At 35.7% G+C, this 15856-nt stretch overlaps 1 protein-coding gene across 1 annotated transcript in view; it reads right to left on the bottom strand.

The window, feature by feature from the left end:
* Nucleotides 1-5509: 5509 nt before the first annotated feature.
* Nucleotides 5510-15856, bottom strand: part of LOC129260322 (myotubularin-related protein 10-B-like) — a 45154-nt gene continuing 34807 nt past the window's right edge. Inside the window, exons 7-8 of the mRNA XM_064100196.1 lie at nucleotides 10872-11044; nucleotides 5510-9897 (exon numbers count right to left, since the gene is read on the bottom strand). Of these exons, the coding sequence (XP_063956266.1) occupies nucleotides 8950-9897; nucleotides 10872-11044 (1121 nt within the window). The 3' untranslated portion in view covers nucleotides 5510-8949. The remainder of the gene's footprint in view (nucleotides 9898-10871; nucleotides 11045-15856) is intronic.

The raw sequence follows: 15856 nt of genomic DNA, 5'->3' as shown, positions 1-15856 counted from the left end.
ACAACAATGAAAATGACAAGGGCTTACATGATTTGTTCCATCAGTTATACCTTGGTCACATTTGTTCTACGGCGGCCGTACGGCGAGTCTAAAACAGCCATTTTAACATTTTGTGTACCAACTACATGTAGGTGGTTTGAATTAAAATTAGTAAAACGGCTGTTTTCGACTCGCCGTACGGCCGCCGTAGAACAAATGTGACCAAGGTATTAGTACATGCGAGGGATATAACAGCCCTGAATTAAGATGTGATGAAATAACTTAAAGTTATCCCATGTTTGACAAGAAAAGTTCTAAACTACGCATCTGAATTTCAATTTCAAATCTAAATTTATTTATATTTCCCTTCATAAAATTTCTGGGAGCTCTAAAAGCTTCTACAATCAGTAGAATCAGATTCCTTTTGTATTTTGGCTCTACATTGTTGTCCGAATTTAATTGATTATAAATTGGTAATCTAATTTTTTTTTAATGCACAGCATATGCAAGAGTTTTCAGAACACATGGTATTTTCAGTAACTTTGTGACTTGCTATAAATATCTTAGATAAGTTTGGTTTTGCTTTCTTGTAAAGCAAATACTCCATACAGAGGATGAGTTTTCTGGATGGTGGACTTCAAATGGCTATGAAAATTTGAGCTAAACAGAAAACTACCTTTTTTGCTTGCAGTTGGAAAATTAATGTCTCAAGAAAGGAATGGTCATTATGATAAGTGTGATGTGAACCCCAAAACATTCATCCCCCTTAATTCAGTATCACTTTCCTCATGAAATATCCAAATAACATATCATCGCTTTCAAGAGGAAAAGAACTTTACATATCTTGACATCACAAAATAAAACAGTTGAACCCCAATCAGAACCAGGTACATATAATGACAAACACCATAATCAACATGATCAGAAACAAAATATCAATATCTAAATGAAGGAATTACGTCAGTTGTGGACTTGATCCTCTGACAGATAGACAAAGTCTGTCAAAGATTATCAATAGAGCATGACAGAAATTTATCAATAGGAGATCTCAGGACAAGTGTGCGCCTAGGAAATAAAATTCCCATGCTTTTTTTATTCATAGTATATACTAACTTTGATAATGGAGGTCCCTATACAATGATTTATTGTATGATATATAGGATGGGGTAGGTGAATGCCCTAAAACTGACTTAAAGGGGGGGGGGGGTGCAATGACAATTCTCTGACTAGTATAGCACTGTATACCATTCCCTATCTAAATCAATATTGGAGTTTGATAATGTCCACATTTCAAGAATGATGCAGAATTGGATGCTGGAAGATACCCCCCTCACATCAAAAAGTGACCCCATCACTGGATACAGCCACTCCACACCACCTAGCATCAATTGTATTTTTGATTCCTTGGAAAGTTTTTCATGACTAAAAATAGGGAGTAATGTCCCCAAAGCAATCAATGACAGTTTAATAGTTTTGTCAGCGTGAATGAACTGAATTTCCATATTTATATTGGAGGGAGTATTTTCATAAACTTTAAAAAAAATATATGTTGTTTGTGATCACCACACCCCCAAACGAAAACTTTTAAAACCAAATTAAAGAAAAAAACCTACTTCAGGATGATGAAGTTTGCAACCTTCTCACTGCTTGGTATTTTCATACAAGTAGGAGCATTATTTCCCATCACTGGTGCATCCTTCAAACTATTTGCATTCATTTGCAGTCATAACAAAAAGAAAATTTAATTATACAATGTGTACTTCCCCACTTGGTATCACCCGACACCAAAACACGTTGACCCTCTTTCATTAAATGAAACTAAAATCGGTGACATCATTCAACTGGAAATGACATTCAGTCATAAATTTCGATATTTTATTACATTTGGAAGATGATATTTTATCATGCACAAAAGCATTAAAGAGGAAAGTTTAATTTGAGACATGTGATGAAGAAAAATACATTACAGAAGAAAACAATGACCCATGTACAAACCAGCACTATAACTAAAAGCAGTGATATTTTTATTGAAGAAATTGATCCATAAATTGCATAATTAAGAAAATCATGTGATTGCTGAAATGTATGAAAAGATGGAGAGATTGTTAATCTATACAGTGAGTCCCACAAAAAAGAAAACTGAAGTTTCCAGTGATATTTTCAACATACCCAAATTATTGATGGCCTTACATTGACATCATCATAAAAGTAAACTTTTCCTTTTCATTTTTATACAAATGTGATATGAATAATTAACGCATAGAAGAGCAAGAAGAGTTTGAAAATTTAATGTGAAAACCAAGCTGCGCAGAAAAATGGGTCAAGATTTGTTTTGGATTCTATGACCTTGCAAAGAAAGGGATGGCTCATTAACATGTCTTTTGTTGACTTTGTTCTGTTTCTTTCATTAATCTCTAAATTATATAAGAGTGGATTCAGATTTATATGTGAGTTTCTGCGCAAATCGTTTTTGGTATACCTCAGTATTTATTGTTTTTACACCACAATGTGTGAACAGTGAGTAAGTATTTAGCTCATATCAAAGTGGAGATTACATTCTTACAATTAATGTTAACTCTATGATAAAAATATATTGAGATATCTTATTCTAAAGACGGGTTTCCTTTTTGTGGGACGCACTGTACAGTTTACTTAAATGTTTGTTCATTCTTCACGAGAGGAGGATATTTTCCAGAACCTCAAAAGTTCTTCAAAAAGTTTTGAACTTGTAGAGGGTCAAGGAGAGTTTGCTGACAGCAAAGCAAAAGAACTTGGATACTCATTTCAGAAAAGCTTCGTAAAAAGTTTGAAGCTAAATCTCTGGAAAAATTTAGTGCCCTAAACTACATGTAGGCTCATGACTCATATGCTTTCCTGCAAGTCCATCATCCCAAGCAGAAATAATGATGATTCATAGACTTGAGAGTACACAGAAGCAATCAATCACCCCCCCCCCCAAACAATAAACAACAAATAGACCATGGCTTACATTATACTTAGTTTTTCCCGCTGGCTGATTAAAAATTGATAAAACAGCCATTAACTGACAAGCATTTTATGGATTCATAATATGTTTCACTTTGTCGAATTAGTCCAGTGAACTTATCTGAACTTGCAACTTTCCTGTCATATGGAACAAGGTTGGATTGATAAGAGAGGAGGAGGAGGACAAGAGATATCTCTTTAAAAGCCATTTAAGACAAAGATTAAAAAACAGGTAAAAGAAAGATAACTGTTCCAGCAAACATCATATGGGATGGTTTTTCATAAAGCCATTTGTAATATGAATGACTGGAACATGTCAGCTATGTAGGGATATACAGTATTATATAGCACAAAAAAAAGGGTCACCGGTAATTTGTAACTTACAAACGGCTTTGTGAAGGCCCCCAGAACCCCCAAAATGGTTTTAAATTTTAGAGCAAGATGAAGGTGGAAAGAGTATGAAATAAAGCATCACAAACGGTGTCAAACTGCCAGGTAATATTGAAGATTCCTTTAGTTTTAGGATTGTGAAATAAAGAGGTTTGTAAAATTCAAAGAAGTTTAATAGACAGGTTCCCTGAATAAATGAAATTCTATTTGGATCCTTGTTATGACTTTCTAAAAGTGATTTTCAAGAGCCGAGAAGTAGATTCATGTCCATAAATCTCAGTAGGGAATTTCTCCTGATCTGAGTAACAAGCATTTTGCAAAAGACCAATAGCCGATATCTCACCCCCAATGTCATAAATTAAGAACGCCTCATAAAATTATTGGACTATGAATCCAATAAAAAAAGTAAAACTTAAATGACAATAACTCAAGGTCAAGCTCTCTTGTGGAACAATTACCATTTATGGTATCATAGTGTGTTGGGGTTTTTTTAGAGGGAGGTTCTAAAACACCCAATCAGCACTAACATCCAATTACTGTACTGCAACGTGATAATGAAACTGAAACTGAAACAGCTACATTCTGGGTCAAGCTCTCACTCTCTTTCTCTTTGAGATAAGACAGTACAATATTTTTTTTTCTCTAATAGGACTTCTGTTTTACCATTAACATTTCTGCTTTTATTTCTTTCAATTTGTGTAATATGTATATTTCAAATAGGTAAACATAGTTGGGGTGCTGTTCTTTGCTACAAGACATCTAACATAATCTGATTGAAAAAAATACCAAGAAAATGATCATTCAAACCAGAAGCGCATCCAGGATTTTCCAAAAGGGGGGGGGGGGCACATTTTTTGGAGGGAAAATTTAACAAGCAAAAAAAAAAGTTTTTTAACCCCATAATAAGGATATTTCGTACTGAAAAAAATTTGACAAGGAAAAAAAAAGAAAGTTTTCACTTTCAATCAAGGGGGCACACCTCTGTTTTAATGGCCTTTTTACATTGCAAATTTTAATTTTGCTCCTCAAAGGGGGGGCAGGTCGGGCTGGCAGTGCCTCCCCCTGGATCCGCCAGTGATTCAAATATATCAAGAAACGTTTTTCATCTAAATCAGTGAAGTAGTTTAAAATCAGACATGATGAGAGGTGAATTATCACTTTAACCATGTAATGTTGTCCTACTTTCACTTGGGCTACACACACTCCACTTAATACCTCCTTGGTCCATGAGGGAATCGCACTAAACTTACAATTCCAAGTTTAAACTTTAGCTTCCAAATAAGAATTTTTGCAGTCAGTAATATATTTATGATTGATTGTTAACCTGCTGCTTGCAACAGAGAGCCTCAACTGATATCTTTTTATAATGAAAATTGCAGATGAATAGCAAATTTTCAAATTGAACTAATTGCCAATCAGTTTCTCAAGACACCCCCTTAGATATATGTTTAGATCATCAGGTAATCTGACTACACTGATCATTAGCCCAAGCCGGTATTAGACCAAGTGGTGATTAGACCAAACAGCAATTAGGCCAAGGTGATGTCGACAAAGGTGTCTTGACAATTAGAGAAAAACTGATGCAGACCAACTGGGATTTAGCCAGAGTGGCTATTATCTACCACAATGAGAGGAAGAATGCTCATTACATGATTTGCCTTTTTCACATCTTTCCACCTTTATTATGCTACACAGAAGGGACTAGTGCTACATAGTCAATGATTTTAGAATATTTTCCTTTCATATTTGATTAAAAAAATACTGCTTTCTGAGCCATAATGATGGAATATATTGATTGGTTACTCATACAAGTTTTCATGGCAACTGCATAGAAAAACCAAACACCAGCGTTACCTGTACCATGTCGAATCCTCAACACTTCTACATTTACTTTCTCCCGTTTCTCCATCATGTTAAAATTCTTACGCAATTTCTCAAGAAAATAGAGAGTTCTGGGGCCCGTTTCATAAAAGACTTGCAAATGTTGTAACTTTGCCAGCATGGCAACTACAATGGTAACCTTGATTATGATTGGCTGCTGAGCCCTGTTACCATGGTAGTTGCCATTATGGCAAAGTTACAACAGTTGCAAGTCCTTTATGAAACAGAGGCCCTGATACAATTTCAAAGCTTACTACACCAAGGCAATCTACTATTCTTGATAGAAACACATCACTTTAATATTGACAAGGGGCAAGGATCCATTTTGTAATATAATTCATCTTCATGTAATAATCCAAAGTAGATTATAATTTAGATATGTTGAGTAGTAGGTCATGCTTGATATTACCACACAGTATAAAGGCACATCTCATTCTACTGTTAAAAGATAAGAATATATTCACAGTTTACATACATGTAAGCAAAATATACATATTTCACAATCTGCATTGAAAATTTATGAACATTGAATGATAAAAAATCCAGGGACCTGTTTCAGAAAAAGTCGCAATTGAACACAACTTGAAAAGAAATCAATCGCAACTTGATTAAAAGCAATCAAAACTGTTTTATTTTCAATATGCGTTCAAAAAAATAACTCTGCCTGCAACGGGCCCTTAAAGAAAATGATTGAAAGACGTCTTTCAAGATAATCTGGTCTCTCAACAAGGGTTTTAGAACACCTGGGTCCCGTAACACAAAGGTTAGCAATTGATCGTACGCTTAATGAATATGGTCTTTATTTATGAATATACTAGTATAATATAATCCTTGTTCTTCAGAATGTACTATGAAAATCTTTTCTATGATTCAGCTAAACTCTCATTCATTGTCTCCATTTGGGAATTGTATATGAATATCATTCTTTTACAGCAATTTCTGTAATATCTTTGACCAATTATATTACAAACATCTAATGATTATACATGTATTATTATTAGAATATCTGTATGTCAATAAAAAAACACACCAAGAAGTGCTTAAGTCTTGACATTTGATCTTTAATTCTGAGGCTATCACCTTTACCGATTTCTGTATTAGATTAGTTGCATTAATCGCTTGTTAGCATATTGGTTTACAAGAACTGATGATAATATCACAAACTTTGGAATATGAAAGCAAATATTGGTAACCTTTGTCTCATATGGTCACTTTGTGAGTTTTATATTTATTTTGTAAAAGTCCAGTCAGTCTCACTGACCCATAATCTGTGTGAACAGGTTTCTGAGTGACCCTATAAAGTTTTTATTCAATAGACCAGTTCGTAGTTACATCAGGGACAATTTTGGTCAAATGACCTTTCATTTATTTCATTATATTAGGCAGATTTCAAAGCAGGATATAACATATGCATGCCTTACATAGCAGGATGAAGAAATTGAATTATACCAGGTGACTAGAATAGCACACCATTGAAGACTCCATGAAGGTATTTGTTGCACTTCTACTTTGAATGCATATTATAGCATGTCGTACAATGTACTTGGCAAACTGCAGTGAAATACCAGTCGTGGACGCATTTTTGTTCTTTGTGGATGCAAATGAAAAACACAATTGAAAAGAATATATGAATAATCAAGACACCAAAGTTGGTGCTTATCTCATTAAATTTTAAACCACCATGCCACTTTAGTACAAATGACCTTTCTCTGATCATGCGCAGAATCTTCTGATCATGCGCAGAATGGAACTACGAACTGGCTTATTGTGTTAATAGTGGGGACAACCTTGAAAATGTAAATGACACCTAAGTGGTGAAAAACAATAGAAAGACTTCTCAGGGAAGAAAAAGGGGATATGTTATTTACGCAGGTGATCTTGATGGAGAGATTTCTCTAAGTACATGCTCCAATAAGTAGTAACATTCAAGGAAAACAGACATATGGTCTATACAGATACATGCAGGTGGTTGCTACCAAAAATGTGCGCTCAATGCTTGAAAGATAGCAGTTAAAAACCAATATCAACAAACAAGGGAAAGGTTTGTTTCATTACAAAATAGCAACTGAAATACAATGCCTGCTTCACAACTGATATCCATGCAAAAAAAAAATGTATGGATGACTACCTCACTCTACACATTGAATACAGCCCAGGGAAACGGTATGTTTGTTCCCTTTGATCGTGCTTCATTGTGTTGAAGTGCAGCTGTGTACAACAAAGTTGTTATGATACCCGACAGAAATGTGAGAATCCCCAGCTGATATTGAATGGCATGAAAAGACTGTCATATCATAATGACCTTGTTTTCAGCACACCATGATTTTTTTTTCTTTCAATCTTTATTTAATAACAGCTAGATTGTGCAAAAGTTGGCTGAATTATGTGGCCTTTTGGGCAACCATACTTTACAAAGGACTGCAGAATTCACATAAATAAACTGATATCAAGCTTGCAGTTTGCTTACAAATTGATAAAGTCTGAACTCACACAGGTCTACGAAAACCCGGAACTTTCCAGTTCTTGTATAGACCAATTCAGTGGGGGGGGGGGGGGGGTGGGCTTCACATATACATATACCTAACAAAAGATAATGTATTGACATAGCAATGCACCTGGCTCATTACATAACCCATTGTAAGTGCTTTTATTCTTCTTTGGAAACCCCCAGTTATGGCCGCCATACGTTGCAGTGAAGTTGGATTCATCCGTAGATGCACATATGTAAATTCAAAATGTTATAATCCAATTATAAATTTGCACATGCTACTTTATACAGACATTGCATACTAAAGGCATTCTCAATTTTTTTTACAACGTGTTGGGTCAAAGAAACAAGCTCTTATGCAGTATTTGATAGGGAAATTGAAAAGGGATCTTGAGAGTGAAAAAGTCAAACACAAAACAGTATCCTGTGGTGTACATTTAAAAAGAACATTGAGATATAATCATTCCCAAATTAAGCAATAGCTCACCCTATTCATTGGGTATTAAATTAATCATTTAACTTGCAAGAAGCTTGATCATCAATGAGCATTGAGGTCTATGCTGTACAATCATGCTTAAATACTTGAATAGAGTCGGGAATATTACTATGAAAACAGTACTAACTTATTGAGAATTACTCGAGTGTACAAGTGTAGGTGTGCTAATGCATCAAATACATCATACTTACATTTTTAAGTGATAAAACAATCATTTCAGAGAAATTTTTTTTGCAAATTAAGTATTTTTTTTTTCAATATATAAAGAGGAATATAAAACATATCAAGATAAATACCCCAATCAATAAATGCATACTATCATTTTCTTTGTTATTGCACTCCTATTAGAATGATATATTTACAGTTAATCTAGTCTAGACTAACATATTTGTGATCTTCTTACATATCAAAAACACAACAGAACATTCTCTATAATCTGTATTAGTCAATTCAATTAGCCTCCATGGTGGCTGGAAGAACCGAGTGATGAAAATGAGGAATTCTTTTTACAAATGAGCGTGAAATAATTTTGATGATGTAAGATGTGTAAAGGAAGGGAAGTATGATGGGATATTTAGCGGTGATTCCCAGACAATCTTGATTCGGCAAGTTGAGGTTTCACAGATTTACATTGGCCGACGTCAAGGTCAAGTATATCTCTTGAGGCAAATACAGTGTTCCATAGGCACTGTCCTTATAAACATTCATATTGAAGTCTGTAATGAAAGAGTTACATCTCCTCAGAGGTCTCTGCATCACTCTCTGCTATCTCACCCTCCTGCTCTAATAAACTCTGTCCTCCTAGAAACTTTGCAAGGGGTGTACCCAGAAATGAGTTCCGATCCCCACCTAGGAACTCCAGATCACTGATGGAGAAGGGAAAGGCGGAGGTGAGCCTCTCGTGATTCCGTTTCAAGTCATCCTGCGAGGTGAAAAACAACCTGCTCTTTCGCTTCGGCTTTGTAGGAGGTGCTGCTATGGATTCTTTGGCTACCTTCAGGTTCTCTAGGGTTTCTCTGAGTTGCTGTATCTCATCCACCAGTCTACACTGCTGCTGGTAGATCGCGGGACTGCCACCACCTATCGTGTGAACACTCGGCACCCATCGAAGGTAACAATGAGTCCAGAATGTGATCGTCGGTGTCTGCAGCAGCGGTATGATGATCTCTTCCTCGCAATGTGCAAACACGCTGCTCGCTGAATTAGCACCATTCACATTAGGGTTCTTCCTTCTCTTCCCACCATTGAAAGTCCAACTGTCCATTTCTTTGAAGTCAGAGCCAATGAACGACTTGCCATTGTTCAACCTGCGGATGCTGCGATAGATGCCAGCATTGCACCCCTGCCTGTAGTCAGGTTCCTCATCCAAGATATCATTATACTTGAGATCTGACTTGGCAATGTACAGAGGGTTGGTGAAGAGGGCCTGGTCATCCTTGGTGAACTGTAGCGTCCAGGCCCACACTGTGGCCAGCTGGGTGGTCTGGTACTGGCCCTTGCTGCTACTGACGCAGGTCCTAGTCCGATGACGCTCACTGTTGAACAGGAATGTACCAAAGATGCCAGAATGCATGCTGTCCCAGAGGGCTATCAGGAAGGTGTCTGTGAACTCAAAGGCTGAAGGGAACTGCTCTATCAGTTGGTGAACACAGTCAAGGAATAGCAGGAAGACTGGAGACTGTTAAGAAAAAAAAGATGAAAGCTTTTGAAACAATGAAGAAATAGATATATTCAGAGTTACACTGGTACATACCATCAGACCCTGATCACTATTTCAACAATCCAAAAGATTTACGAAAACTCTACCAAAAGGATAGTTTAGAAATGGTGCAATCAATAGAATAAAAAAAAAAACTCATCAATATTTTGACAGCTTTATTACATATGTTGATGAATGCTTATTCATATAGATTTTTTTTTCCAAGCTGAGCAGAAAAAGGTCACAATGAAATAATCATTACTGAATGCACTTACTTTCTGAGAAATTGAATTGGTCAACAGTATTACGAAGCATGGCAACAACACAACATGTTTGATCTCTGCAACATTTATTGTTGCCTGATAGATCATTGACTTTGCACACCAAATGTTGCTGAGCTTTGTAGTACTGGTTTGATGCAACCATGTCTGAAAGAAGCTTTGATAATTTTTTTTACTAATTTTGTTCATTTCAAATCTTTGCATTTTACATTTCAACGTTCAAAATAAAAAATGGTTTATAAGGGAAATACAAGATCGTTTCCGAATAACCTGCAAGATCTTTATTTTGCCATTGTTGATGTGTTTCTGAAATTGTTTGTAAAATTACAAACAAATTTGTGACTGACTTGAATATATGAAGTCAAGTTGATTGCTCAATCATTAGCCACAATTGAAATATGTTGTTGGTGAGTAACATATACATTGCAAAAACATAATTCAGTCTAAAGGATATCATTTGCAAAATTTGAGAGACATTATTTGAAGTCATTCTGCATCAAATCATCAAGAGAAACTTTGGGTTCATCTTTTGAACTTCATATTCCAATCAAGTTGTTTGTAAACTTATTTTTAAAAAGCTGAATGAAATAGTTACTTGAATGCAGAATTAATAAAGCAAAATATATAAATATATCCCTTCGTAATATAATTTTCTTTCCATTTTCAGCCTACCTCTGTTCCACTGCTAGGGACACAGTGTCCACACCTATCTAGGAATGGGTGTCCAGCTACAATCCACTCTTTCTGTATAAGGCTCTGAAAGCCTAGTTGACTACGGTAGTGACTGTCCAGCATGATCTGAGCAAGACTTGCTACTACACAGGAGTAATCTCTACCTTGTGATTCTGTACATGGAGAAGAAGAAAAGGAAGACAGGTATTAATTTGAAGGGTATTTAACTTATGCTGTTGCTTTCTCTGATGATCTGAGCAAGATTTAATTGCTACACAAGGTAATCTCTGTAGTGTGATCTGGTGAAGATCAGAAGAAGAGTCTGATATTTGCATGATACACATCAAATTTGCCTCATCTTTCAGAGTGTTGTGGGTTTGAATCCCAGTCATTGTGTTTTTTTTTCCTTATGCAAGTTATTTATCCACATTGTGCTGCACTCAACCCAGGTGAGGTGAATGGGTACCTGGCAGGATTGAGTCCTTTAATGCACTGCTGATAAATCAACAGCTAAAGCTAAAGTTAGGGCAACAATAGATCTCTGGTTGCTACACAGGAATCTCTGTTTGCATTTGGTCAAATTTCTACTTATTCCCAAACCAGCTTAGGCTAATTCTTTTTATGTCTACTAAAAAGCAAGTGGTCTAGTTGCCACTTTGTCTCCCTTTCTTTCCCTTCCCTTTGTCCTAAATTTCTAGCATTTAAATATTGAGAAAAAGTTTCATCGGACAAAACCCATCTTTATAAACACACATGTACAAGAAGGAGATCCAGTCTTCAATAATGAATCCTCATTTAGCCATCGCTCACAGACCTTGCCTGAGGTAATGCTATTTCTATCTCCCCAGGGACCAAGTAGGGAAGTTCACTCCGCAAGAGTATAGTCGACAGGGAGGGGAGAGATGGGGAAATATTACAACAGAAGACAGGAAAGGCTAGAAGGGTTCTGTCCGTAAGAGGAAAGAAGAGTGACCCCAATCCTGTGGGGAAAACCTTACCCTACTTTCAATTTTTGATAATTACCCTTCCTAAGGGACATGGTATTGAAAATTACTCTTGCTAGGGGGAAGGGTACTTCAGCAGGAGCTCCCTCCCTTGAGTTGACATACATGGATATCTATATCACTCCTTTGAAAGTACTCATTCTATCAGGACACTTTGGCCGATATTCTGAACTCGGATTAAATTTTAACTCTGGTCAATAGTTCTGGTTTGACTATGGATAGCCAGTTGTGACACTAAATTCTAAGAGCAGAGGTTCAATTCATCAGTTCATTTGACACCTCAATCCTTCTTTAATGTCTGAATATTAACTAAACTATTTTTCTTCATCACTGAAGCAATGGGTAAGGAGACAGTAAAAATAAGGAGCGTAAAATGTAAACAAAATTTGACATTTTTGGCTTCCCATAATTTTCATACAGATTAAGATCAAATGTGACCTAAGTTTAATTGTACACCAGAATATCGGCCAATAGATAAAAAAGTAAAAAGGTAAATTGAAAGGTGAATGGCAATAACATATTTTTTGTGCAACGTATAGGCCTATTTATATATATCATTATTATATTCTATGGGGGGGGGGTCTCCACAGAAAAAAAATATAGCAAATGCAGAATGTTGTTGATTTTTGCTAAAGGAGTATTTTGCCAATGACAATCTTTATGACAATACTTCAAGTTGTGATCACGACTACCATGTACATGTATTTAGTCTTTGCAGTCTCTGTTTATATCTCTTTTTCTGTATCCAAGCCAGTTGCTACCTATAAAACTTGACATTTCAGCTGAAACAATAAAAGCAACAAGAACCAATATACTTTTGATCATCCACCCCTGTTACAAGACCTGTATAATGCTATTAATAGCTGCCAAATAGAAGTATTTACAGGAAATCTATTTGAATTATATAATCTACTTTGAAGTATAAACAGGATTTCAATTCCATTTCCTTTCCATTCCTTCCTCCTCATTTCAATCATCGTTTCTACCCTTTTGACGTAAGAGCTTACCAAACAAGCCCAGTATACAGGGGATCACATTTCAAAATAAATTCATTCAAAGACTTCACCCAGAATCATGACTGTGGCTTTTTAAAGAAATCTGTTTCTGGAGATTAAGGCCAGATTGATCTTATATAAACAAAAATGATTTTATATGCTAAATATGACTCTGGAAGCCTGGTATGGCAAGTTTATTCTGTTATGAAAATAAAAAGAAACATGTATTTTAACTGTACCTGTAAATACAAATGAACCTCACTGGTCAATAATCACTTTATACAACACACAGAGACGTACTGCAATAAGTGTGAATATCATCATCATCATCATCGTCATAACCATCATTCTCATCAGACCGTCCTCCTCCTCCTCATCATCATCATCATTATCATCATAATCATCATCATCATCATCATCATCATTATCATCATCATCATCATCCCTTGATATGCTACATCATATATGAAATAGTAAAAAAAATTGTATAAAGCACTATATAAATGTTTTACATATTTATATTATTGTTATCATTATCATTGGAAAGTGCTCCAAGAAATTGTGGCAAATTTTACCTTTTATTATTTATCTATTTGCTTTTGAGGACAACTTGTAAAAAAGGTTTGCTGGGTAAACCACTACTTCTCTGGTTGAATACCCAAATTTTTGCAGGATCTGTAATATCCAGGGATCGTTTCTTGCAATCATAACTTTTTTACTGGAAATATGACTCCGGAAAAGAGATAACAGGAAAGAAAACAGGAAAAGATAACAGATAGTCAATAATTTGTTTGTGTGTGTGTTTTGTTTTTTGCTTTCTGGGACCATTTTTTAGGGTACACAGATCAAAAGCCTTTTGATTGTAATTCATATAAGATGGGTCTGCAATTATTACTAACACAGGAAACAGACATGTACGTGAGTATACAAAGTCAGTCACTTCTATCAAAAGATTGTGCAAAGATCATTGAATAATTCAGCAGATGCAAGACAAAAGCACTTAATAGTCTATGCAAATATAGATATACAAAGATCAATACATAGATGTACAAAGATTGATACGTACATGTGTGCAAATAAACCCATTCTAAAACATTCGGAGAAAAGATAGATATGAAAATTGTCAAAATACTCTTTATATATTTTATTGTGAATACAATGGAAGTTTAATCATAAGGACCTGTCTGGAAGGTTTTACATTTTAATTTGAAATTCAAAATTGACATTATGTAGCTCGGTAATGTGAAAGGTTTGGTAAACTCTGCTTGGTATGTAATGATATCACTTGGTCTAATACAAATTCCATTTGGTCAAACTTTATTTTATGTACAATCAATTTGTCTATTCAACATTTTGTCGTCTGATTTCACTTTAACTGATATTACCTGTTGTCTAATATCCAGTTTGGCAATCTCCCCTTTTCTATAGCACTGTGGACCCTTATCACTTCTTCTATAGTATTTAATTAGACCAACTACATAATAGCAAAGTGGTCGTTAGCAGAGCTGCCAACCTTGTGCAAGCAAAAAAAGGAATCATTATGGCCAAAAAAAGGAATTTCCAACAAAAAAAAGGAATGTGTTAAAACGAACCTTAAAACCACATGCGACAAACATCCAATGCAAAAAGTATGTATGCAGTGAACAATTTAAAAAAAAGTTAATCTCTAGGCCTAGTCTGGGCTAAGTAACGGAGTGTTACAAATTGGACCCTTAGTCTTGGGCCGTTTGATATAATCTACCAACTTTAATTAAGTCAGTAGCAGGGCTTGAATGAAGAATTGAGAGGGGCAAGGCCATTTTTAAATGGGCACTTTCAGCTTGGGGCAACCGGCAAAGTGGCCTTGGATGCCCTAAAATTTCAAGGGGTATCAAGGCCATGAAGGCCACTTTTATTCTAGTAAAATGGGCACCTAGGCAAATTTTTTCTAAAAATGACAAGTAGGGCTTTCATTTTGTAGTGCAACCTACCCCGGCACTTATCAAAGTGAAGATCTGTCGAGAAAAAATTCTTTCAGGGGCACCAAAATCAGTTCTGGTGAACATTTTTAGGGCTCCATTTTTCTGGGGCTTCCTTTCCACTTCTAAAATAATTCATTGTTTTATGTTGAGTTTCCTGACAAAACTACCAAATTGTAGACTAAGAGAGAGAAAAAAAAAGTTGACATCAATTCAGACTTCTCTTCCCAAGTAACATTGTTTTTGCCAAACAGTACCCTTTAAAATTAAAGTGTCATAAAATGGAAGTGTACATGTAACATTCCACAAATATAGAAAAATTATTCATAAATCAATCTAATCTAAAATTCAAATAGATCTATAGATAAGAAGTTGAAATCATTCCACAAAAGTCCCATCGTAAATCACTTCACGATGTGCACAGCTCAGCCTCAATCACACTGCACGCACACTCAATCATCCCCAGCAGTGACAGCACTATAGAGCAGACATCTAGGCCGCCAGAACCGGGGAAGAAATCTTCCCATTCCTGCTAAACTGAATGCTAAAGTGCCGACTTCTCTTACTACATTTGGGGAATTACCCTACCCAATTCATCGTACTCCTCGCTCTGCGCTGCAAGAACAAACGTTGGCTCCACTCACCTGAAGGTGTTGGCCCGTGTGTAAAGACAACGTATTAGCAGTAACGTTAGATCTAACATTCGGCGGAAATCTGATTTTCGGATCGTTTTTTTGTACATAAAACATCACTTTATAGGAAAGAAATTACATGCAAATTTAAGATAAAATATATAAAATTCAGAAATATCGTACCTTAGACCGCAGTTACTGTTATTTCCTTTAAAATGATGATCAAAACATAATCATCCTCGATCCTTTCGTTTGTAATCGTAAGTTGCCATCTTGGATGACGTCATCATCCTTACAGACGTATTTACCAGTCGCTATACATCGCGATTCGTACCATGCATGCCGCTCGCATATTCAACTAACGAATATGTACGTGCACGCTATCAAATTATTAAA

This window comes from Lytechinus pictus, chromosome 5 (genome assembly GCF_037042905.1).
Source record: "Lytechinus pictus isolate F3 Inbred chromosome 5, Lp3.0, whole genome shotgun sequence".
Taxonomy (NCBI): Eukaryota; Metazoa; Echinodermata; class Echinoidea; order Temnopleuroida; family Toxopneustidae; genus Lytechinus; species Lytechinus pictus.
The sequence above is the reverse complement of the archived record's forward strand: the minus strand, read 5'-3'. Positions and strand labels throughout refer to the sequence as shown.